General features: G+C 36.4%; 1 protein-coding gene across 1 annotated transcript; it reads right to left on the minus strand.

The window, feature by feature from the left end:
* Positions 1-620: 620 nt before the first annotated feature.
* Positions 621-26,080, minus strand: LOC127644443 (E3 ubiquitin-protein ligase MARCHF8-like). Its single transcript, XM_052127628.1, has 8 exons — positions 25,976-26,080; positions 25,549-25,776; positions 11,503-11,553; positions 10,994-11,073; positions 8,455-9,132; positions 7,610-7,790; positions 4,882-5,029; positions 621-1,016 (listed from the first exon to the last, which is right to left on the minus strand). Exons 2-8 carry the CDS (start codon positions 25,645-25,647, stop codon positions 682-684), a joined length of 1,572 nt encoding a protein of 523 aa, XP_051983588.1. The 5' UTR covers positions 25,648-25,776; positions 25,976-26,080; the 3' UTR covers positions 621-681.
* Between the last annotated feature and the right edge of the window lie 1,167 nt (positions 26,081-27,247).

The following is a 27,247-nucleotide window of genomic DNA, read 5'->3' on the forward strand; positions in this document are numbered from 1 at the left end:
AACTACTCCTTTGAGTTACACTTTAAATAATATCAGCACAATGATTCTCTAGATCTATTCCTGATCTAAGAGTGCCAAGTCAGTTGAGGTGAGAGCCAAAGCTTTAGAGGATTACAGAGCAACTGATGCTCAGATTGCCTCTAGACGGGTTCCCTGACGTCTGTAATTATTGTCGTCACGCCATCTCAGTTTATCCATTGTGTCCTGTCTAATTTAAATGTCAGAAAGAGAATTCCTTAGAAGTTATGGTAATTAAGAAAAAAAACTAAACCACCTCAGCTATACATGTTGAAAATGAAGATTTTTCTTATTCTGATGAAATATGACCAGTAAGAAGTGTGTGTGTGTGTGTGTATGTATGTATGTATGTATATATCAGTAGGAACTTCATATATGTTAACTTCTTTACAGATGAATGGTGAATCCTCCCAAAAATATATAAATAAAAGGGAAAATTTAAAAAGGTGCTTTGTGTTTTTATGTAAAATAACATGACTTCTCATACACCTGGAGCCCTTGGCTACAATCTTACTCCATCAAATTAATCTTTAACCACTGAAGTGCACCATGAAGAGTAGTGCATTAAGCCGCACACCATTAGAGATCACCATTTGGGCCGACCATTCATCATGCCCAGTTTTGAGCAAAGACAGGATGTAGCCATGCCTTTCCTGCCCATTGTCAAACAGGGGCCACTTCCACACTTCCTGTGGGCATAGGACAGAAAGTGTTTGTTTGCGTCTGAGGTGCAGGAACCTCCACTGCCTCATGATTGCCGTTACTCTGGGAGACGAGGGGTGGCCTGCCATCTCCGTTGCGGGCGGTGTCAGGGCAGTTCTGTACAAAGATGATCCTGTTGAAAGCCTTTAGCCTCCTCCAGAGCTGCAGGTAGACTTTGCACTGAATGAACATGAAGATGAGTCCTCCAACAAAGCCAGCAGCCACCACAATGAGCTTGGTCCAGAACGACCACTCCAGCACCCCTACGGCATTGAGAGGGGACAAACGCTGCAACGCTGTGTGTGCAATGAGAGCATGGCATTACAGCACTATATCAATACGTACCACATAGCTACTCTGAAATACTACAGTATGACATCTGTGGTAACACTTTGCAATAAGGTTGAATTGTTAACATTAGTTAATACATTAGGTATCATGAACAATTAACAATTTTGTTTTTTACAGCTTTTATTAATATTGGTTAATTCATAAAGTATTGTTTGTTAGTTAATGTGCTATCTAATGTTAACTTATACAACTCGGTGTATAAAACAATGTATTTGTACAGTGAAATTAACATGAACTAAAATTAATAAATGTTGAAGTATTGAACATTGTTAGTTCACTTTAACTATTGCACTAACTTACGCTAACAAACACAAACTTATGTGTTACCACGTCAGTGTACCATTAGATACCATTAAGCTACAGTCTAGCTTTCATTGAAAAGTGCAGTATAAAAAAGTATTTTTTGTTTCGTTTCCCTGGCATTTTTTTCCCCAGTGGTCTTGGACTTTATAGTGCCACCTGCTGGCATAGATGCATGAAGTTTTTGTTTATAAACCACTGCCTCTTCAGACTCATCAATAAAACGGACATTCGTGGATTAATAAAGGGCTCAGTATATACAGTGTATATGTGTGTGTATATATATATATATATATATATATATATATATATATATAATATATAATATATAATACATATTAGAGGTGTTAAAGCATTAGCGCATACAATTTATAAATAAAAAGTGTAACATATTATGTTTTCTTAACTGCGATTAACACATTTACCGTTAATAAAGCATAAACCAGCAAAAAAACTGGCCGGAAAAATGCGGAACCTTTGCAGTGTATCCGCCCGGAGTCATTTCACTGATGCACACACTACAAACCCTCTCAACAGCCATGTCAGTGATCAAATGATTGGGAAAGGACCTCTTAATGCTATTTGTTGCACAAATCAGTAGCGAAGTACATTGCTGCCTCTGTAGGCACAATTTAATTACACCAGAAGCACGTCAAGTCTTAACTATTATGAAAATACAGGAGATGTTTTTTACAAGCGCTTTTCATGTGGAGTTTAAAGCGGCACTTGATGCTGACGTTGACACCCTGACACGATAGCCAAAGTCAGTGGAGGATAAGAGATTTAATCTGCATTGTAATGAATATGCAAACTATGGTTGCATAGTTCTTTCAATTCGTTAACCTCCCACTTAGAAACTTGTAATGTCACTTGAATTGTTACTATTTTAGTGCATTTCTATCTTTATAGGCTTTGTTTGGAAAATGCATTATTTTTAAATATGCACTTTCAAAATCTGCAATTAATTGCAATTAACTATGAAAAATTATGTGATTACTCATTTTAAAATATATGTATGTATTAATAATTATATAGTGTGGTAGGAAGGAATGTATATGTATATTTGGAATAATGTACAGATTTTGCTCTTATGGAAATAAATTAGTACTTTTAATTTATTTCCCAAAGTGGCATTCAACTGATCACAATATACACTCACCTAAAGGATTATTAGGAACACCATACTAATACTGTGTTTGACCCCCTTTCGCCTTCAGAACTGCCTTAATTCTACGTGGCATTGATTCAACAAGGTGCTGAAAGCATTCTTTAGAAATGTTGGCCCATATTTATAGGATAGCATCTTGCAGTTGATGGAGATTTGTGGGATGCACATCCAGGGCACGAAGCTCCCGTTCCACCACATCCCAAAGATGCTCTTATTGGGTTGAGATCTGGTGACTGTGGGGGCCATTTTAGTACAGTGAACTCATTGTCATGTTCAAGAAACCAATTTGAAATTATTCGAGTTTTGTGACATGGTGCATTATCCTGCTGGAAGTAGCCATCAGAGGATGGGTACATGGTGGCCATAAAGGGATGGACATGGTCAGAAACAATGCTCAGGTAGGTCGTGGCATTTAAACGATGCCCAATTGGCACTAAGGGGCCTAAAGTGTGCCAAGAAAACATCCCCCACACCATTACACCACCACCACCAGCCTGCACAGTGGTAACAAGGCATGATGGATCCATGTTCTCATTCTGTTTACGCCAAATTCTGACTCTACCATCTGAATGTCTAAACAGAAATCAAGACTCATCAGACCAGGCAACATTTTTCCAGTCTTCAACTCTTCACTTTTGGTGAGCTCTTGCAAATTGTAGCCTCTTTTTCCTATTTGTAGTGGAGATGAGTGGTACCCGGTGGGGTCTTCTGCTGTTGTAGCCCATCCGCCTCAAGGTTGTGCGTGTTGTGGCTTCACAAATGCTTTGCTGCATACCTCGGTTGTAATGAGTGGTTATTTCAGGCAAAGTTGCTCTTCTATCAGCTTGAATCAGTCGGCCCATTCTCCTCTGACCTCTAGCATCAACAAGGCATTTTCACCCACAGGACTGCCACATACTGGATGTTTTTCCCTTTTCACACCATTCTTTGTAAACCCTAGAAATGGTTGTGCGTGAAAATCCCAGTAACTGAGCAGATTGTGAAATACTCAGACCGGCCCGTCTGGCACCAACAACCATGCCACGCTCAAAATTGCTTAAATCACCTTTCTTTCCCATTCTGACATTCAGTTTGGAGTTCAGGAGATTGTCTTGACCAGGACCACACCCCTAAATGCATTGAAGCAACTGCCATGTGATTGGTTGATTAGATAATTGCATTAATGAGAAACTGAACAGGTGTTCCTAATAATCCTTTAGGTGAGTGTATAGTCAGGACATTAATAACGTGAAAAATTACAATTACAATTTGAAAAAATGCCTCCACATGCAGCAACGAGTAGATACTTGGTATTCTAGCTGTCAGTTTGTCCAGATACTCAGGTGTCATTTAATTGCACTTCCTGTAGTCTTTTCGGGCACTTCTCACGCACCTTACAATCTAGCTGATCCCACAAAAGCTCAATGGGGTTAAGATCCGCAATACTCTTTTCCAATGATCTGTTGTCCCATGTCTGTGTTTCTTTGACCACCCTAACCTTTTCATTTTGTTTTTCTGTTTCAAAAGTGGCTTTTTCTTCACAATTCTTCCCATAAGGCTTCTCCCCTGAGACTTCTCTTAACTGTTGTACATGAAACCGGTGTTGAGCGGGTAGAATTCAATGAAGCTGTCAGCTGAGGACATGTGAGGCATCTATTTCTCAAACTGGAGACTCTGATGTCCTTATCCTCTTGTTTAGTTGTACATCTGGCCTTCCACATCTCTTTCTGTCCTTGTTCGAGCCAGATGTCCTTTGTCTTCAAAGACTGTAGTGTACACCTTTTTTTTCAATTTCAAGCATTGTATAGGCTTCATTCCTCAAAACAATGATTGACTGATGAGTTTCTAGAGAAAGCTTTTTTTTTTTTTGACCTAATATTGACCTTAAGACATGCCAGTCTATTGCGTACTGTGGCAACTCAAAAACAAACACAAAGACAAAGTTAAGCTTAATTTAATTAACCAAATTGTTTTCAACTGTGTTTGATATAATGGCAAGTGATTTTCTAGAACCAAATTAGCAATATAGCATGATTATTCAAGGATAAGGTGTTGGAGTGATGGCTCCTGGAAATGGGGCCTGTCTAGATTTGATTAAAAAATGACTTTTTATCAAATAGTGATGGCGCTGTGTTTTTCATCAGTAATATCCTGGCTATACTTTGTACATCTCTACTACTAAATCTTGAGTGCAATGTTATTCTAAATAATGCATTACATACATTCATTTTATCAATGTAAATTCTTAGCAAAGATTTTATTTTGTATTTGACAGATTAATCTCTCATTGGAACTTGTAAAACACTGCATTGCATGAATATATAAGTATTGTTTAAGTTTTATATTTGTGATTGTATGTTTACCATTGTTCTTGCTGTGGCGGATCTCTTCAGCTGTGCGGTCAATCAGAACATAGAGAGACCAGATGGCACACACTACAGCCGCCAGGTGAAAGGACACAGAGCAGAAGATCTTCCGCCGCTCACTTTTAGTCATCTGTAGCTTCTCCCACTAAAGAAAAGAGAGAGAAGAAGGGTGCCGTGAGAGGAGTGGACAATTCACTTCTAGGAATCCACTCCCTTCTTGTAAATATTTCTTTAACCACAGTGTGGCAGCACTGTGCTATAAATGCATATTGATTTACCTAATAGTTCCACATTTAAAAGAATCTGCGATATAACAGTTGAACATATATTATTAGTGGTGTTTGCTTATGCATTGCTAAGGTATTTGAACAAAACCTTAACCTTAACTATGAACTTGAGTGTAACTCTTCCTGCACTTCTTGTATTATGGACATGAATGATACCTCAAAGCATGTTACTACTTGAGGAAATGTATGTTGTAATTTTTCAGAGCTATTAGACATGTGATTTTTAACTTGCAGGTGATAAAATCTGTGAAAAAATCTCATAGGCCCCCATAGATAACAGGTGGGGCCTGAACCATATCTTGAGGCCAAGGGCTGGATTCACGATTCTAAGAAAACTATTAAGAAATTATAAGTATATATATATATTATTATTATAAGGCCTAACTGTAATTAATGAAGAATATTCATAAGAACATTCTTATTAAGTTTTTTGGGAATACAAAATGTTCATAACTTTTTAGTACATAGTACTTAGAATAGTACTTAGGAAGAATGTTATTCTTAAAGCTGAAGTGAGCAATTTCTGTGCCATCGGCGTCACCAAACAGAACTGCAAAAATAAACATAGATTTTTAAACAGTTTTTTTATTACACTCACCTCACCTGCAGTTGATCAAACAAACAAATAGAGCTGCTCAGCCATGATGCCAATTTGTAGGCGAACCTGGAAGTCTAATTCGCCATTGGTTCCCTCAGGATTTTCCTATGGGGTTTTTATAATGGGGTTTTTGAATTTATGAGTTAAATAAAGTCTGTTGGAAACGATACGTGCTCTACAACATAAATGACACACTTTCGTTCCTCATACGTTCATTTTTAGGCTTTTTTAAAAAGTATGTAATTCAATACAGCTTCAACATTCACGTTTGAGGTATGAAAGTGTTTAATTTATGTTGTAGAACATTTTCAAGTTATGTTTACCAAAGATCTTATATTACTCATAAGTTCAAAAACCCCATTATAAAAACCCAAATGAAAATCCAGAGGGAACCCATAATGAATTCTCTTCCGGGTTTTTGGACTTCACACTGAACAGCTCCATAGTCCCGCCCCAAACTCCCGCCATTGGTTAAGTCAATGATGCTGTGTCGGACTGGATGGACCGCTCAAAAAAAAAAAAAAAGACTTGGCTTACTTAAAGTTGTCTCTGCATAATAAGTTGGGATAGGAGAAAGTGTTTTAACATAGAAAAAGTTCAGCTTTAATAATACAGTACCCTGGCAACCATGGAAATCACCCTAGCATCATTATAGTGATTTTGCACAAGCATACACCACTTAGTTTCTCCACAGTTTCTTCAGTGCAAACTCTTTCTGAACAAGTTTGCACTGCATAACTTTTCTAAAAGTTTTTTCTAAATAAGAGATGAAAGTCACTGAAAGTGGTTGCACTGCCATACACACATGCTGCTTCCATATATCCATACTTCCCTACTGCTGTATATAGTATGCCAAAAACAGTATGCCAATGGAGTAGTATGTCCAAATCCTCAGTATTCATAAAACAGTAAGCGAGAAACACCCGGATGACCTACTTTTCCCAGCGAAATTCTGAAGTGCGGATCGACTGGACACTTTACGATCCCATAGTAGGGTGTTATGATCAAACTTGGGGAAGGGGGTAAACATTTTTTAAATTATATGTGATTTTAAGAGGTTAAGATACACTGTTTTTTTGTGTGGAAACAAACATGCAGAGAAGCACTTAAAGGGTTAATTCACCCAAAAATAAAATTATCCCATAATTTACTCTAAAGCCATCCTAGCTGTATATGACTTTCTTCTTTCACCCAAACTCGACTCTCTTGTGAATGCGCGGACGACCATTACCGGAAGCCTGTGATTATAGTTTATGAAGTTATAAATATGGATATATTTCTTACAAAAATGCATCGCTTCTCTTCAGAAGGCCTTTATTAACTCCCTGGAGCCGTATGGATTGCTTTTTTGATGCATGGATGTGCTTTTTTGGGCTTCAAAATCTAAGGTACCATTCACTCCCATTATAAAGCTTGGAAAAGCCAGTATATATTTTAAATGTAACTCTGACTGTGTTTGGCTGAAAGAAAGTCATATACACCTAGGATGGCTTGAGGGTGAATAAATTATGGGATCATTTTCATTTTTGGGTGAACTAAACCTTTAAGTACAGCTAAATATGTCTCCAGTATAAAATGCTGTCTGTCCCATTTTAGAGGCAATATTTTGAAAGACAACATTGGACTATGTATAATTTCCTTCTTTTTTTTAGCAATGTTGATCCACACACTATAGCCATTTCTCTTCAACTCACATAAGATAGCCAGAAAAGTATATTAAAGATATTGAATTGTGTTGGTAAAGATTGTCCAGAACTGAAGGCACTTATTAGTGTTCAGTAAAACTAGAACTATGGTATGTAGACTTATTTAAATAACTCCGTAAACACATCTGTGTTACCTTGCGCAGAGGTTTGAGATGTGTTTCCATGATGAAGTCATATTTGCACAGCTCACAGCAGCGTGTATCCGAGCTCTTGATCCACTGATGCAAACATGACTGGTGCACAAAACGCAAACTCCCTGTACAGTGACATGGAGTGATGAGGGGGCATTCCTCGTCACCTTCACAGTGACAGATCCTACATAAACACATATAACCAAGCTCATCAGAATCACTACATCAAACCCTCACTCATTGTAACTCTACTGAAAAGACCAGCTAAGAATTTCCATGCTAGTTCAGGCTAGTTTATTCTGGTTAGTGCTGTTGGAACAGTATAGCCATGCTGTTTACCAGCTAAAAAAACAAATGCTGGTCAAGCAAGGCCAGTTGTATCACAGTGTAACAAGTAAGAACAATTTGATTCAGTTCATTAAATAATCATTTTGACATATTGGTAACAATACAAACATTACTGTTACTTTATCAAAATCATTTCAAAGATTTCAAAGCAAAAAGATTTGCATTTCCACATTGAGGCTGCCATTTTGGAATTGATTTTACAGGGCCTTCTACTTCCTGAAGGGCATGGAAACTTCACCGGGTGGCAGTAGACATGTAGAATATATCGGTTACATGTAAACAACAGGTTTTTCAGCAAAATATTGATCATCTTGATAATGTAGTTTTAGAAAATCACGTATCAAATATGATATGTTAGGCTTTATAGGTTTAAACTTTGAGAGGATGGGAGTGTGCCTGCAAATATTGTTTTGGTCAATTGGGGGCCTTGAAGTCAAAAAGACCAACGATTATGCGTTTATTCAGCAGAGAACTGTCGTCCATCCATCCATATCTCTCACCTGCACACCTCTAGTTCATCATCAGTGCATTCTTGTGGAGTGGCGCCATTCTGATTGGTGGCTATTGTGGATTTATAAGGAGATGGGATGGCCATATCTGGGTCTGCTGAGCTTCGTTCCTCATACGTCTTCGTAAAAGGCTCCTCCTCCTCACTTCCACACCTACTATTTCCGTGCTCACTCCCTTTCCTGTGATTGGCTGCCTGGCTTTGGCTCCCATGCTCCTCTCGTTTTGGCGACAACTTTTTGTGGGCCTTGCCATTGGGTTCCTTGCAGTTTGGTGGCTGGTTCTCTTTCTGTCCCTCGTCTGAGTTGACAGACATTAGCTCAATGCCGTCTCGTGTCTCAGAGGCATGCGCTTGCATGTGTCGACTGCTGCTGCGTCTCCGTCTTGCTTTTTCACGGCTCCAGGAGCGAGTTTCTCTCCAGCGCTCCTCATCTTCTGAGGATGAGTCTAAGTGTTTGTGCACCTGTTTATGAGACCGTGAATTTCTCGGTTGGTCCACACACTCTGTGACACACCTAACTGCCACGGTCCCACTGCTCTCCCGTCGTCGTCGGATGCGACGTTTCACTTGCCGCTTTGCATTGGGGGCGGAGTCGGAGGTGGTGTTTATGGGCATGACGAGTGTAGTCTGATCTGAGCCATCTATGTCAAGTTTAGTGTGACCACTAGAGCTGCACAACAAACACACACACACATACATACAGACAAAAGCAAAAGGAATGAAGACACAACAAAGCATGAAATGATTCAAACATGCTGAAAAAAAAATGTGAATCTCTTTTCAACTGGGGTTTGTACTACATTTAAAAAAAATCTCTCTCATTAGCCTCATTTGTCCTTGCAATTCACTGTTTACTAATAATTTTTGAGACAGAGCCCCAGTTGTAAAGAAATGTGGTATTCAAAACACATAATGTAGCTTGGTTGTATATGCTTCAACATACTTTCATAGTTATTATTGTACACGTTTTATACATTCAATAGGGTCCAAAAGTCTAAGACCTCAAGTGAAAACGCTTCTATGTTGTATTCTTTACTATTAACAATTTATGTTAACAGCATAACAATTTTTGTGAAAAATAAAATATATATATATACTGCATATTTATTGTCTCCATTTTGCTTCAATGACTCAAAGTTTGCACAAAACCTGATGATCCATATTATCCCAACATTATACACTCACCGACCACTTTATTAGGAACACCTGTACACCTACTTAATCATGCAATTATCTAATTAGACAATTGTGTGGCAGCAGTGATATGCATAAAATCATACAGATACGAGTCAGTAGCTTCATTTAATGTTCACATCAACCATCAGAATGAGGAAAAAAATGTATCTTCGTGATTTCAATCGTGGTATGATTGTTGGTGCCAGACGGGCTGGTTTGAGTATTTCTGTAACTGCTGATCTCCTGTTATTTTCATGCACAACTGTCTCTAGAGTTTACTCAGAATGGTGCCAAAAACAAACAACAGCAGAAGACCATGTCGGGTTTTACATCTGTCAGCCAAGAACAGAAAGCTGAGGCTGCAGTGGGCCTACCATCTTTGTACCTCAGCAGAAATCGAGATTCATCAGACCAGGCTATGTTTTTCCAGTCTAAAACTGTCCAGTTTTGGTGAGCCTGTGCCCACTGCAGCCTCAGCTTTCTGTTCTTGGCTGACAGAAGTGGAACCACATGTGGTCTTCTGCTGTTGTAGCCCATTCACCTAAGGTTTGACATGTTGTGCCTTCTGAGATGCTATTCTGCTCACTACAATTGTACAGAGGGGTTATCTGAGTTAACATATTCTTTCGAATCAGTGTACCCATTCTTTATTAAACTTTCTCATCAACAAGGCTTTTCTGTCCACAGAACTGCAGCTCACTGAATGTTTTTTATTTTTGGCACCATTCTGAGTAAACTCTAGAGACTCTTGTGTGTGAAAATCCCAGGAGATCAGCCCGTCTGGCACCAAAAATCATGCCTTGTTCGAAATCACTGAGATCATATTTTTCCCCATTCTGATGGTTGATGTGAACATTAACTAAAGCTCCTGTATATGCATGATTTTATACATTGCATTGCTGCCACAAAATTGGCTTATTAGATAATCGCAAGAGTAAATAGGTGTACAGGCGTACCTAATAAAGTGGTCAGTGAGTGTACTTCAAAATGTTCCAAGAACATCTTGTGTGCTTCAATGGACCTTTTGTAAAAATTTGCTTACAATTTGATTAGTGATCTAGAAATAGTACAGAATGCAATATTTATTCTTCATGTTGCATCTGCTTCATTGTTCTACATTTTTTTAAATCTCAAAAGTTTGTTTATTTTCAAGTATAAAGGGGAAAAAATTATCACATTTCAAAGTGGTCTCAGACTTCTGGACCTCAACATTTATACATCCAAACAAACCTTCTTTTTAAAACACATAACACGTTCCATAAAACCACATGTTATGCATACATGTAGATGAGCAAAGCACCATTACAAATATCATCACCTTGTAAGCAAGGGCAACAATCTTAGGCCACACTGACCTGCATATTTCCTGAGAGGAGGGTGTAACTGACGTTTGAGAGACACTGTTCAGCACGGCACCTTGGGTGGAACTACTCGCCTGAAAACAGCCAATCATAAAGCTAGATATCAACAAGAAGTGCAAAAGAATCTTCCATGGAGTGCCATTTTATTGCAAAGCATTTACTTTATTGTATTCTTAGTTTTTTGTGAGGGTTAGGGTTAGGGGATATAATCTATAGTTTGTACAGTATAAAAATCATTATGTCTATGGAAAGTCCTCATAATGATAGGTAGACCAACATGTGTGTGTGTGTGTAGGTGGGTTTGGGTGGTTTACGAGGAATTTAAAAATTTTAAATGCTTAAAAACCATACTAAACAGTGTTTTTTATGTTATATAAAAATCCAGTGTGAGGGTTAGGTTTAGGGTTAGAATCTATAGTTTGTACAATATAAAAATCATCACATCTATGTAGAGTCCACATTAGGATTGCCACATCAACGCATGTGTGTGTGTGTGTGTGTACCTTAGATATATTGCTGGATCTACTTCCTGACTGCCCAAGTGTCTTCTCACCCTGAAAGAAACAAAGAGGATTAATTATATTCATTCTCTCTCTCTCTCTCTCTCGTTCTCTCTCTCTCTCTGCCCCACAATCTTTATTCTTCTATGCTAGATTCTATACTACTCCAGGCACTTTGAGAACTTGACAGTACTCATTTGTAAGTCACTTTTGATAAAAACATCTGCTAAATTACTAAATGTTAATATAACTAGTCATGCTTTAAGATTATACCAAAAACTGTGTGTAATTCCAACATCTTTCTCAAAGAAGCACACACACATTCTTTCACTGGCCAAATAACACATTTGAACAAGTTCATAGATATATAGTGTGTGTACACACACATACACATAGGATCTTTATATAACATTTCTATCAATAAACATAATATGACACATAGCATTACTTCATTACTACTACTTTCTTATTTATTTACAGTAAAGTGTGATTTCTGTCACATGTTTGTACAGATCTTGAATGTGACTGCAGCTTTAAGACAAACCAATCCTATTACTAAAAATAACAGCATCCTAAGGCCTGTTTGTGTGTGCATGTATCCATGTCTGGGTGTTCGTGATGACTAACATTTATTTTCAGGCTGAACAAAATCAGGTTAGGTGATTGTAAAAAAAAAAAGAGAAAGATTCAGCTCTTCATTCATTTAATGTATAGAGCTCTATTTAAAACTGTTTGAATAACTACAATTAGATAATGCTAATTTAACACACGTTGACCTTTATAACAAGTAGAACAGTAAAATCTATCAAATACATACAGTACAATGTGCACTGACCTGACATTTATGAAAATGACTCTTGTCTTACCCTCATTATGTACTTGACCCTTGCATGAATTTATATTACTGTGGTTTTATAGTTTTCACTTGTTCACCCAACAGCTTAGCAATCCCAAAAACTAACCCTATTTTAAAAATGTAGTTTGGAGGATAAAATCCCAAAAGGTTATTCTAATTTAAGAGTGTAAACAAGGTGTTTAAAACCAATATACAAAACCACTTAGAAAAATACATATTTATACTTTAGATTGGACTCAAATCTTACAGTTACTAAGATACAGCCCTTGTTACAATTAGCCCCGGCCTCCTTAGTTACTGTCTTTTTGATTACACAATATTTTAAATATGATGCATGTCATTAAAAAGTCATTAAAACTAATTAAACTGGCATACTACCATACTACATGCATTTTGACAGGAAAAGAAGTAAATAAATATAAATTCATAACTTTCAAAATCACCAATTAATCGATTACCTATGAAAAATCATGCGATTAATTGCGATTAAATATTTAAAACATCTGATTGCACTAATATATACACAATCATCTTTTTAAGGTAAAGAAAGAATTCTTTGCTAGGATGACAACAAGAGTTCAAAATCAATATAAAAACACAAGTGGCACAAAGGAGATTGCTGACCTGATTTCTATTTTTAAAAATGCTGAATGTTTTGTTTAGCCAGAGATGGTAACTGATGCGTTTGTGAAAACTGAGCTGTATTAGCATTTATTGCCTCCTTGTGCCCCAGGCAGAGGTCATTCCTACTGGGCTTTTGGTGGGTCCACCTTTCCCACTGGTCCACACCTGGCCCATTATTAACTTACAATATGTTTCCTTATAGTTAACATTCAAGAGCACACACACATACAGGGTTGGTTGGGTTACTTTTGAAATGTATTCCACTACAGATTACAGAATACATGCTGTAAAATGTATTCCGCTAGATTACTCAAGGCCAGTAACATATTCTAAATACTTTGGATTGCTTCTTCAGCACTGGTAGATTTTTTCACTTGTTTTGAAAAACTCTGCCAGTACAATAAGACAAAATACACATGTTAAAAATACATTCTCTGAAAAAAATGAAATATTTAATGCAGTGTTGCTTCTAAAACAAATGTATTTTATTTCAAGGGTTTTTAGATATTTTTACAGAAAAACAATCTAAAATTCTCATAAATAATAAGATTTCTGCCCCAATATCAAAGTTCTTACTAGAGAAAATAATATGATCTTTCGTAGATTTTCTAGATGATCATGCCTGGTAACAAGTGCATATAAAATGGCTAGAAATAGCATTTTAGCTTAGCATAAAACAAATTGTTCACATGACAATTTACACAAGGCTTATTTCTAAACTATTTTTAACATGTCTGAATCAACCTGACTGCATAACCAACACACCAACAAAACTAATTTGAATTGTTAGATCATAGAAATAGCTCCTTAAGGTAAGAATGGCAGGTTATGACTTTTGTTGTGTGTGTGTATACAGTACATATTAACTCCCTAAATTTGTTATTAAGCTAAACTGCCAAAAATGCTGCTCTCTTGTGACTATGTTGGTTAGCTGCTCTCAGTAAAGTAATGAGCTCTATTTCCTCTCTCTTCTGGAGCGACTGTGTATCGCTCTGAATTATTGATGTGAAAGCCGACAGGCACCAACATCTGATCAGCTCATCCATATTTTATATGCACTCACATTGTATCTATAAGTGAGTGTGCAGGTGCATATAGTGCATCCTATGAGTGAAAAAATATATAATAAACTTGTTATATAAATCTATAGAGTATTTTTAATTTGTATTTTATTTTGACAATTAGTTCTGCTTATGTGAACACACAGACAGACTCATTCATCCAGCAAATGATTATGGTCATGCTGTGTTTACTTCTGAAATACAGCCACAGCCTCCTCAGAGAATCCCTGGAGTTTACCCAGAATGCTCCACATGAGTTTCATCTCACTCCTTCTCTTACTTAACATCTTGATTGCTTCTTCAAGACAGCAATGCAATTAAATGGAGAGGAATAGACCTTTGTCAGGGTATATGCTATATTACATTTCGTGACTGAAAACAAGGCTGTGAAGGATAAATATACAGTCTATTCTATAGGTTGTACTGTTTTAAAGACATTTTAAATTAATAATTTACTCACCCTCATGCCATGCCAGATGTGTATGACTTTCTTTCTTCTGCAGAACACAAACGAAGATTTTTAGAAGACTATCTCAGCTCTGTAGTTCCTTTCAATACAAGTGAATGGTGACCAGACCTTTGAAGCTTCAAAAATCACATAAAGGCAGCATAAAAGTAAAACATATAACTCCAGTGGTTTAATCCATATCTCCAGAAGCAATGTGATAAGTGTGGGTGAGAAACAGATCAATATTTAAGTTCTTTTTTACTATCAATCTTCACTTTTACTTTCACTTTCAGAAAGTTTGAAGCTAGAAAGTTCTGGCCACCATTCAGTTGCATTGTACAGACCTACAGAGCTGAAATATTCTACTAAAAATCTTTGTTTGTGTTCAGCAGAAGAAAGAAAGTCTATCTCTTGAATGGCATGAAAATGTGTAAATGATTTTTCATTTTTGGGTGAACTATCCATTTAAGTCACCTCTGATTTCCCCAAAACAGAGTCTTTGTTACAAGGATTGTTTATGGAAAGTCTGACAAGACCAAATTATCTGAGCTATGCCATCAACATTAATTATATAGCTCTATACTCTAACTGTATGACACCAATTGTCTCATTTGTACCTATTTTTAAGTAGTCTTGCAGAATTTTAGTAGAAACATCTGCAATAAAGTTGATACTTAAGATGAAATAGACGTAACTGAAAAGTCAATTGAGTCTCCTAAGCTAGAGAGAGCAACCTTTGTATAATAAATGTTTTCTCCACTGTCTCTAGAAATAGATTCAAGACACTTGCTGTGGCGTGTAATGCTGCTAATGGATCCACTCTCTAAAAGCATTTCATTCTTCAAAGCTCCTGCTTTGAATAACGGCACTGCTTTCGCTCTGTAAAAAAAAAATGGGTTTATCTATATCTAGAATTTCAATGCTCTGGCAACACATGTAAAATTACCTTCTTATTGATGTTTTCTCTATCTATGGATTCTACTTGGTTCAGATAGAATCACACTTCTTTTTCTAATTTGTGTTGTGATGTTAGGCCTACAACTTCATATAGCCTTATTACAGTGCACTTTTAAAACAAATTTACCTTTCAAAGTAGGCTTTGATTAAGGAGATATTAACTAAGGTCATGCCAGGTTTCTACCATTAGTAGAGATTTAACTAGAGTATCTAAAATTATATACCCTATAGCGTTGAATCATATAGCACAAAACACATCCAGAATCTCCTCACTGTCTCTCTCTCTCTCTCTCTTTCTCCCTCTTTCTTCAAACACTATTGAATAAAAATCACAAGGGGAAATTGATCTTATCACTCATTATGTTCAGCCAGCACATCTCACAACTACACACAAGAACACAAATATAGCTTCAAATTTGATCTGAAATCTACATCGTTAAAGGACCCGTTTAAAAATAATTATAAAATAAAGTGTTACAATAATCCATTCTTCAGGTTCAATACAAGTTAAGCTCAGTGGACAGCATTTGTGCAATAATGCTGATTACCACAAAAATTTATTTTGACTCGTCCTTCCTTTTCTTAAAAAAAGAAAAAAGCATAAATCTGGGTTTCAGTGAAGCACTTACAATGGAAGTGAATGGGACAATCCATAAACGTTAAAATACTCACTTTTTCAAAAATATAGCCACAAAATGTATGTGTGTATTAACATGATGAAATAATTGCAACATAACCATTTCTGTGTAAAGTTATATACAATCTTATAACTTTGTTGCCAAACAAATGTAAATGTAAACACTAAAATCCTAAAGCTTAAATAATATACAAGAATTAATGTACATGCTTTATAAACTAATAAGCTTCACATTTCTGCGTTTAAACTCTCCAAAAATAGGCCCCGTTTACTTCCATTGTAAATCCTTCACTGTAACCTCGATTGAAATTTTATTGAACCTGGAATATTCCTGTTAAGTGTTTAAGTGTTTAATTCGTTCTTATAATTAAATCTAACTATATCTGCCCTCTGAGTAACTTGCCTCTGATAATGTATTTGATACATACAGTCATAGTAATATAATACACATACACATAATAAGCCCCCATAGCGGCACTTGATATTTTTAGCTTTGACCCTAACTAGGGTCAAAAATCAAGTCGATGACCTAAGATCAAGGTTCATAGGCCTTTGCTACTATTTATTTCTGCTTCCCTGCCAAGCACAGGCATATACACATTCCCTGTCTCTTTGTACAATTAACACAAGAACAACATGCTCAAAATGATACTTTGGCACAATTGTAAAACACATATTTCTTGCACCAGTAATTTATTTGATTATGTATGACAGCGACCTTGAACTTTATAGTTACACTTATTGGAATGGTAGCAGCATCACACAAAAGCAAAAGTTTCAAATTACTGATGCCATTGCAGAAATACCCTATTTGCAGTCAGCTGTGATTCATTCAGTTTGAAATCAAAAGTGTCCAAATGATAGTAGAAGGTCATTTTGATTATGCAACTTATTTATGAAGCAAAAGCAGAATATTAGTAAAAATGATTCTTATGTAAATTGTCCCATTGAAATCAATGTAAGAATGGATTCATGTGTTTTTATGAATAAGGCCCAATGAAAACATAATGATTTCATAGCAAATACTATTTCCCTACTGAAAAAAACCTTAAGAAAGACTCACAAAGAAACACACACAGAAAAACTAATCTTGACCATTCCCTTTATTCTATGGCAATCTGTTTCCTCTTATTTGTCAGTGGCGGACACGACAACACAGAGCCGTGATATCACGCTTACAGACATACAGTGCTCAAAATAAGGAATCATTATAAGGCTCGTCATTTCTCAGATTTCTCAAATCTGCCCTACACTTACAATCAATCAATAATCGTAGCACACATCCAAACTGACATTCACTTACCCATAAATTTACCACTGAACGTTCTTGCCGAGCTCCTCAGCTTGCACTTAAACCATGCATGCATGTTTGTGAGCTAGGTAGGGCTGGATTAGCTCTAGCTGCTTGTATGAGGTATAATCTGTGAGTTGTTAGTCTATCTCTGTCCCTGCACTCATTTAGATTCTCAAGGATTGACTAATACAGGTTCTGTGTTAGATCCTACACTCATTTATTTCTCTAGTGTCTGAAATAGTGTTCTCTGGATCAGCCATCTGGAGCTTTGCCTATCCAAGCACAATTACAAGAGTGTGCACTCATTATTCTGCCTCTGAACAGCTGTTATTTTATAGATAAATCTGTCAGTAGTAGATTCATGCACACTTTTGTATGCAGATGCACTTACAATGGTCACCAGTCCTTGTGATTTGAGTTTGTTTAAGGGACAACGAGCCTGCAGCCAATCACAGACCAATATTAAAGCTCTGGCTGGCATTCAAAAGCTAACAATAGACACAAGTGCATTATGGGATAATGTGCTGATGGGATACACCTGATCACAAACTCAAACTACTGCTCAAACACACAATAGCACACACCTACCGATCACAGTATACAATAAGAATGTCAAGAGAAATGCAGACACAATTTAAACTAAGCCAGAACATTGAATCCATTCTAAGTCCTTTGACTGATATTTGAAATTCACTAGAATGGTTACGCTTACAAGAATACTGTTGGTATTTTCATACAACAATTTTGCCATAGCAACTACTGAGTGATTCCCTGTGGCATTTTCATCAGCTCTAAAAAGAAGTGTCAGAACACCAGCCAAAATAACTATATTCACACTGACTCACACATTGTCTAGGCTATATACAGTATAAAGCTAAATAAATACTTAAAGTTTTAGGGATGCAAACTTGATATTAAATGGCAACAGAAAAATAATTAACTTTAAAGGGGACTTATTATGCAAAATTCACTTTTACATGGTGTTTGTACAAACAGTAAATGTGAGTTGGATTTTTGTGTACACAACCACCTTAACAATGTTAAGTCCACCCACTCCTCTTTATTATATTTCTATTAATCAAAAACAGTGTGTCAAAATGAATGGTTTTCCTTTCCGCTCTAATGTGGCCTCACCCACGACTGGTGACAGACTCCACCCTATTATCATAGATCCTCGCCTGAGTGAACTACACACAGTCCACCATTTTTTCCATGCTGGAGCAGATACAGTGAGAAGAATAATGTCTCAGCTCATGTCATAAGCGTCATAAGTGTTCTGTTGTTGGCTGTAAAAGTGATGTACTCTCGGCATCAGAGCCACTGAAGATGCAGTGAACAAGTTTTGTTTTTGAAGGAAATGTGCCTCAAAACACACAAAAATATGTGTATGTTTGTGCAAATAATTTTACACCGGGCTGCTTTGTGAATGAGCGTCAATATAAGCAGGATTTTCAAAAAAAAATATTCTCAAGCATGGATCAGTACCAACTGTTTGTGTTCCAGCTTTATCTCCTGAAAATATAAGTATAGCACTTTATATTTTGTGAATGTTTGCAAATCGCCTTTCCGAATGTGCTTGTTAGCTGATTCCATGGCTAATGCAGCTAAAGTTACCATTGTCTCTGATTGTATTCACGGAGACCAGATATACATATATATATATATATATATATCTATGGCTGAACTCCGGTATTTACGCTATCAGTCATATTGGTTCTGATTTGTTGTTGCTGTAGTGTCCGAAGAATAAGCTGTAAAGGCACATCCCTCTTCCGGAAAGGGGGCGTGGAGCAGCAGCTCATTTGCATTTAAAGAGACACACACGAAAACAGTGTGTTTTTGATTCCACCCAAAAAGAGGCATTTGCAACATGGTATAATAAATGATCCATGGGGAATTTTGAGCTGAAACTTCACAGACACATTCTGGGGACACATGAGACTTATAAATCTTGTAAAAAGGGGCATAATAGGTCTCCTTTAAAGTCGAATTTATAACATTTATAATATAGCTTTGGAACATTTTGATAAATTACTTGTGTATTACTTTTCACTTGAAAGTCTCACACACACACACACACACAGCACAAAATAGACATTCATTGTAGAATACCTCTTTTTATGTTTTATGTCTAATGTTTAGGAAAATAACAGTCAAATAATCCCTCTAATCACTATGCCAAAAGTATATAAAAACTGCTGAACTCTCTTTTATCAATTGTTTTTTAATCTCCAGTCTGCTCTAGGTCCCCTTTTTCTTTTCATAGTTACTTCCGGGGGAGGACAGGTTTGTTGTGCATTTTAACTCTCATTCAGGTACAACATTATAATAACTAAATTACTTTTGAATAACATAAGTCAATAAACAATTACTGCTTTAATAGCACAGAGCAGTATATGCACATTTAAATATGATAATATATGAAAAAATATATGTAAAAATTACATGACATTTCTAATGATCTGAAAGTACAGTACCCGTCAAAAGTTTGAACACACCAGCTGATTGAAAGTGTATTTATATTCACCATGATCTCAAAAACCTTTTGCAAAGCTATTATCAAAGCAAAGAGTGGCTACTTTGAATAATATAAATGTAAGATTATAATTTTACATTTGTTTGGCCACTGTATAATTCCCACAATTCCATTTGTGTTATTTCATTGACAGCTTTTACTATTATTCTAATTATTATTTTAAATATATTAATAATATAGAATGGGTAGGTGTGTCCAGGTTATTCAGCAAGAAAAATGAAAAAATTAAATGAAATATCATGAAAAGTGTGTTACAAAACTAGCCTACGGTCTAAATGAACACAAGGAACCATGATATTAAATCATTGGTAACGCTTTAGATTTTTACAGCGTAAGTACACCGAATTTACAGCGTAACTTTTTGTAATAATAGTGTACCTAAAAATGACTTAAGTGTAGGTATAAGGGTACTGTTGTACTGTATAATATCTATTCTAATATTACGTGGTATCAGGGCTGGACTGGTAATCTGGCATACCCGGCAATTTCCCAGTGGGCCGACACACTTTGGGGCCGATCAGGGGCATACTGGCCATCGGGAGAACCATGTGGTCAGGTTGGTCGGCCGCGAAACTAAGCAAAAATATGTCGCCGCATTATGCAGAACGGACCATAAAACGCCGCCGCGATATGCAGAAAAGGACAGTGAACATATATATATATATATATATATATATATATATATATATATATATATATATATGCCAAGGTATTTTTTCAAACCACTGGGTACATATTCTATTATTACAAGATACATGATGGAGATTACTGAACAACAAAACTTGAAATCTAGGGAAATGTGTTACTAAGTTTCTGCTATGACTTTATTTAAAATGTTCAATGTAGGCTACTTACCTTATGAAAGTGTATTGCATACAGTCCAACTCAGCAGCGAGTTGCCATGCCATTAAGAAAATAAATAGGGTTGAAATAAATTTTTGCTTCCCAGTTTGGAGACTCTTTTTATCCAAAGTACTTAAAAAGATGACACTTTACACAAGTGTGCGATAATAGATGGATGTATAATGGTACCTTCCAGTTCATGGGTCACAAGCATGGGATTAAACCAGCAGGATTTGTGTTACTAGGCCAGAACCTTATGAAATACCTCTGTTTAGGAAAGATCAGAGAACCAGATTACCAGTCAGAGAACTGTGCCATTTTCTAAGCGTTAAGAAAAATATTTCAGTAATATGACTGAGTAATGCTAAATGACATGAAACAGAAGGAATCATAAAAACATAATTATTTTGACAACCCTAGAAATGGTAGACTCCCTGGACAGTGCACTGAAAACTGAACTAGGCAGCTGGTTCTGACACACGCTAAATATATTGCAGTTCCATTTGGTGATGCCTGTGGCACAAAAACACACTTCACCTTTAAATATGTCTCACCCTTTTCGGTTTATGCTGAAACTATTACGCCTTTCTTTCAAGATCAGAAATACTTTTCTTATAGTTCCGTCATCTATTACCATTAAATGTGTGCACAAAATGATGCTGATAATGAAATGGATACTCAGATCTGTGTCTCAAACCATGTGTTATCCTGTTTTAAAGAGCAAAGGTGAGGACAGGCAGCCAGGGGAACCCAGTTAGTACCCATCGTAAAAGTGTGTGTATGTGTGTTAGTGAGTGATCGCTGATGACAGCTCCAGCAGAGAGCACAGTGGATTAGACTCCCGGTGGAGAGGACATTGCTAATTCATGGAAATGCTACACGTGAAATGCACATCACACTCTTGACCTAAGACCTCCAAACAACACACACACAAACCCACCTACAACACATGGATGTCTGAGAGACTATTTCAACCATTTGCACATAATGTTAAATTAGATGTAAATTACGTGCTTGCTCAGTGTTGAGTTCATTGTAGGTGGCAATGATGTGACCACCTCAATTGTTAAAAACATTATTACAATTCTTGAAGGGTGAGCACTGAATTATTATTGCTCTAAATTATTTTCACTATAACTATTGCTCATAGAGATTTTGAGATTTGCACAACCTCCTAACCTAAGCATTAAACCTTTGCATGTTTATGCTACTGACATGAATGATACCTTCATTATCAGACTAGTGAATGATAAATAGGTAAAAAAAAAAAAAAACATAGACTTGCATTGAAGGAGGGATCATTAAATGTTTAGTGACCACAATACAGTGGCAAGATAAAGTATGTGAACCCTTTGAAATTAGCTGGTTTTCTGCATTAACAGGCCATAAAATGTGATCTCATCTTCATCAAAGTCACAAGTATAGAAAAAATATATTGTGCCTAAGCTAACAACACACAAACAATTATAATCTTTCATGTCTTTATTGAACACATCCCATTAAACAGTCACAGTACTTTAGAAAAAGTAAGAGCACCTTTGGATTTAATAACCTCAACCAAGCGTTTCAGAAGGAATTTTGGACCATTCTACCTTACAGAACTGCTTCAGCTCAGCCATTTTCTAAGGTGTCTCTTATGTCTGGTGTGAATGTTTCTCTGGAGGTCATTCCACAACATCTCTATTGTGTTAAGGTCTGGGCTCTGACTGGGCCACTCAAAAAGGTGGATTTTCTTTTTTGGAAGCCATTCTGTAGTGGATTTCTTTTTATGTCCTTTTATTAGGGTCACTATCCTGCTGCATCTCCCAGCTTCTACTGAGCATCAGCTGGAACACAGCCACCCAGACACTATCTTGTAGGATATCTTGATCAAATTAGGATTACATTTTTCCCTTGATGATGGCAAGCAGTCAGGACCTGAAGCAGCAAAGCAGCCCCAAATCACGAAGCTCCCTCCACCATACTTCACCGTTGGGATAGTGTTTTCATGGTGGAATGTGGTGACCTTTTTATGCCATATGTAGTGCTGCGTGTTCTTCACAAACAATTCAACCATAGTTTCATCAGTTCACATTTTCTCGGTAGCATTGTGGAGTTTCAAGGTGGTCTTTGTCAAACTTCAGGTGCACAACAATGTATTTGTTGGAATGCAACTGCTTCCTTCATGGTGTCCTGCCATGGACACTATGCCTGATTAATGTTTCCATATATTAGACTCATGAACAGACATATGAACCAGTTCCAATGATTCCTTCAAGTCTTTAGCTGTCACTCTATGGTTCTTTTTTACTTCATTGAGCATTCTGCAGTGTGCCCTTTGGGTACAGTACTAAATCTTCTCCTTTATAGACACTGTGGCATATGAATATCTAAGCTCTTCGAGATACCGTGACTTGGTAACCATTTCCAGATTAATGCAAAGCAACAATTCTTGATCATAGGTCTTCTAAGATTTATTTTTGCAAGGTATGGTCTACATGAGCAGATGCTTCTTGTGATAGCGAACTCAAAATATTTGAATGCTTTTTATAAGTCAAAGTAGCTCTAACCCACACCTCCAATTTTGTTTCATTAATTGGATGCCAGGATTGCCAACTCCTGACTCTAATTCGCTTTTGTTGAAGTCATTAGCCTAGACGTTCACATACTTTTATCAACTTGTTTGAAAGATGTATTCAATATGTACAAGAACACTATAATAATTTGTGTGTTTTAAGTTAAAACTGATTGTGTTTGTTCATTATTGTAACTTAGATGAAAATTAAACCAGATTTTAAGACAAATTTATACATACATGCAGGTGATTCCAAAGGCTTCACATACTTTTTCTTGCCACTGTACCATAGAGATTGGGGGTGGGCTCTTTTGACACCAGAAACCACTCAACCACTTGTTGATATTTCCAGCCTTAGGTGTGAAATCTATTTGTATTTTTTATAAACTTAACTTACCGTATTCTTTAACTGGAATAAAACAAAAATGTTCACAGTACTATTCAGCACAAAGTCAAAGATGTTTCAGTGACACATTGCCAAAAACTTGAAATAGTGTTGGTCATTGGTTCGGGGTGTCTGGTAGTTAAAAACACAAACACATGCAGGTCAATGGAACGTGACTTTCCTTAAGCATTCATTTTGGAGAGAGAAGATTTAGTGAAACTTCTTAAAATGCATTACAAAGATGCTTTGCTTGAAAGAAGAACAGTAAATTGTTCAGCATCAACAAGCAGCATTTGACGAAAACTTGTGTCTTTTCAACAATTATATGAATTAGATAATGCCCCAATAATACACATGGATAATAATAACTTTGTGCAGAAAACACACTGAAACAATTATTGGAAACGTGTGTAAACATTGTAATCAGAATATCTGTCCATCCAAAAGTAATAAATCTTATTTCACAGCCATAACTGAAAAACAAAACAGAATATACTATACTGAAAGTGGAAATCTATTTGACTTTAAATACAACTCTAGTTCAAAACTCCAGATCTTCCTTTAAAGTGCTCAGAACAATTGAATTTAACTGAAATTCAAAGATGTTCACGAAAAGCTAAACGAAGTTATGGAGAGGCATGTCTGATTTTACACATTCAAATGTACTTGATTGAAATGTTAATGACCTTGAAGATTTTGGAATATATGTAACAATCCAATACCTTACAGTTATTTAAAGCAACAATTCCTTTTCAATAAAACACCATTAAGTTTCTGCTCTAGTTAACGTTTCTATTCACATAAGACTGAGTCATTCGTTTTGTCTTCACTTTTGAACTTTAAAGCAATAGGATACCTAAACTAAGCATTTGCTTAGTTTGGCTTTCTTTTGGCACTATAATATAATAGATTTATGCCAAATCTAAGACGATTCATTTTTTTATTTATATCATTTTTTTTAATTATTATCTCTGTCTTGTTGCTGTATTGTTTGTGCACTGGAAGCTTCTGTCACAAAGACAAATTCCTTTTATGTGCATGCATACTTGTCAATAAAGCTCATTCTGATTGTGATTCTGATATGGTCCAAGCTTCAATATGAGCTTAATTTAGAATGGTAACCTTACCATCATTCTTGCACAGTAACCTTCAAAATAACAACTGTGTATTTTGATGTTTACACTCACAATACAACTTGCACTACAATACAATACTGCAACACACACACTCACACTCACACACATTTATATATATATTCTGTGTACACAAAATGTGCGTCACCTCACTTTGCAACAATTAATTTTGTACAAATAAATACATATAGGCCTACTGTATATTACTCATTCCAAAATAGTTCCGCTGTTGTGTACATTTCTTCTCATGTCTAATGCGGTTTTATTTATTGTTTATATGTATTGTCTGTAATTTACTGTAGTACTTTTTGAACATTTGTTCTATGTCTGCAATTAAGTTTCCCGAAAGAACCACATTTTGTTGTTTTTCCTCCACTGCCCCACAGTGTTAAAAATGACAATTAACCAACTTTGACTTTGAGCAAGACCATTGTAACCAAAGAGATATGTATGGCTGGCTCCTCTTTACCATGGTTATATCAATGTAACTATGTAACAAACTTTCTATAAAACAAACAATGATGTTTGTTATGGGGAAATAAATTGCCTAAACACGTATTGAAACTCCACATACAGATTAGTATGATTCTCTCACACACATACTGTATACACACAGTCACACACAATGTGGGTCATATGGAAAGCAGTGTTACATGTGTGTATCCATAAGTAACATGTATATACAGTAGATGTTGATAAGTATGCGTATGTAGATACTTGCCTTATTCTTTTTACTCTTGTCTCTCGTCTTGCTAGAGCTACGATTACTGCTGGCGGTCTCCTTGGCGATAGGCACAACCGATATCTGATGCACAGGCATTCTCGCAGTGCTCAGAAGTGTTGGCTTTCTCTCCGCCTCCAGTCCACCATAGACAACCGACTCACACTATCCTGGGGGACGGCATGGAAACAAAGAATACGATCCACTCCAAAGCTCGTGCACACACTCCTACAGATGCATACATGAAATCAGGTTAAATATCCTGGCCGAGATCTCAGACTTCGACAGAGAGAAACATCCGGAAAGCTGGCTGTCACGTCTCATAAAAGCTTAAGCCAACATCTCTTGTTCTACCTGTGTGATCTGTGACTGAGAGAGAAATAGAGAGAGATAGTGAGAGAAAGTGCTAATTTAAGTTCGATTCTACCTGAGAGATGCAACGATGCCTCAGTCTGTCTCTGTGTGTGTGTCTGCTAACCTGACCTGTAAACATGTTGCTGAGTGGACTTAGCGGTTATTTTAGCTCCAAATCTCCTCCCTTCAGGAGCAGCGTGGGATGGAGCAGCCCGCTAATCAGCTTACAACACCAGGATATGCATAGAACCTCAGCTACTGAAAAACACGCAGACACACACCACACCCAAACATGGACACTTTGGACCAAACAAACTAGCTTATAACATATCAACTGTTTAATGTTCAATTTATATAAACAGTCCAGGCTTGCTGCAATTTCTCAGTATATAAATATATTTACTTATTACATAAAAAATCTGAAATATATTGGGTGCACCAGAGACATTGTGAAAAATATAAACTCTTATAACATACTTATTACATATTAACCACTTATGTATACCATCCACCTGCAAATTTAGCACACTAAAAGTTTTTTCACACTGCGCTTTTAACCCTGGGTTAATGTCTTATTTAAGTAAATTTTTAATCCACGGGTAAGCAAGTTTGCACCACTTTTAAACCTGGTTAATGGAGCCCTGACCCAGAGCAGCAGTGCTAATTTCCAATTGCAGTGCAATTGGTTTGAAGTCAGACAATCAACCCAACACGCTAATAATGATAAATCCCTGAAGTGACATTTTGGCTGTGCCACCAAAATGTCTTCCTTGGTCCGTTGCCAGCATCACCAAAACATCAGGAAGATTTTCAGCGATTAAAACTTTAAGTTTAACTCTGTTCCTCACACAAAGCGACTGGAGGAATTTGAAAGCAGCATGAGCCATTTGGAATGTTTTTATAGTGCTTTTTTTATTATTATTTGTTATTAATCTTATTATTGTGACTGTAATTGTATCTGCTTGTTATGTCTTATATACGTAGCTGGTTGGCTAGACTGTTATTATTATTATTGGTTAGGTTTAGGAATAGAAAAAGGTTTAGGTTTAGGTGTTCAAAAATATTGATATTTTAAGGTAATATATATAAAAAAAGTAACTGCCTGTTATAAGATTTTTTTATATATTTAAGCAACCAACACTGTAAAAAATTACTGTAAATTTACTGCAATACAGCAATTTACTGTGATTCTTAAATACAGTAGTTTGCGGTTAAAAATGGTGCATTCTGGGAGATCAAGAGCAGGCTCACTGTGAAGTGACTAGTTTTACAGTAAATAGCTGTTCTATGCAAGGCATTAGGGGAAAATGATCATTTAAAATCGTGATATCATCTTGGTGAAAGC

The sequence above is a fragment of the Xyrauchen texanus genome, chromosome 5 (assembly GCF_025860055.1).
Source record: "Xyrauchen texanus isolate HMW12.3.18 chromosome 5, RBS_HiC_50CHRs, whole genome shotgun sequence".
Lineage (NCBI taxonomy): Eukaryota > Metazoa > Chordata > Actinopteri > Cypriniformes > Catostomidae > Xyrauchen > Xyrauchen texanus.

Coding starts and splice junctions, on each gene's coding strand:
- LOC127644443 (XM_052127628.1), bottom strand. CDS start 25,647: ATGCCTGTGCATCAGATATCGGTTGTGCCTATCGCCAAGGAGACCGCC. Junction 11,074..11,502: donor GATCCAGCAATATATCTAAG/GTACACACACAC, acceptor GGCTGTTTTCAG/GCGAGTAGTTCCACCCAAGG. Junction 5,030..7,609: donor ATCTCAAACCTCTGCGCAAG/GTAACACAGATG, acceptor TCTTTTCTTTAG/TGGGAGAAGCTACAGATGAC.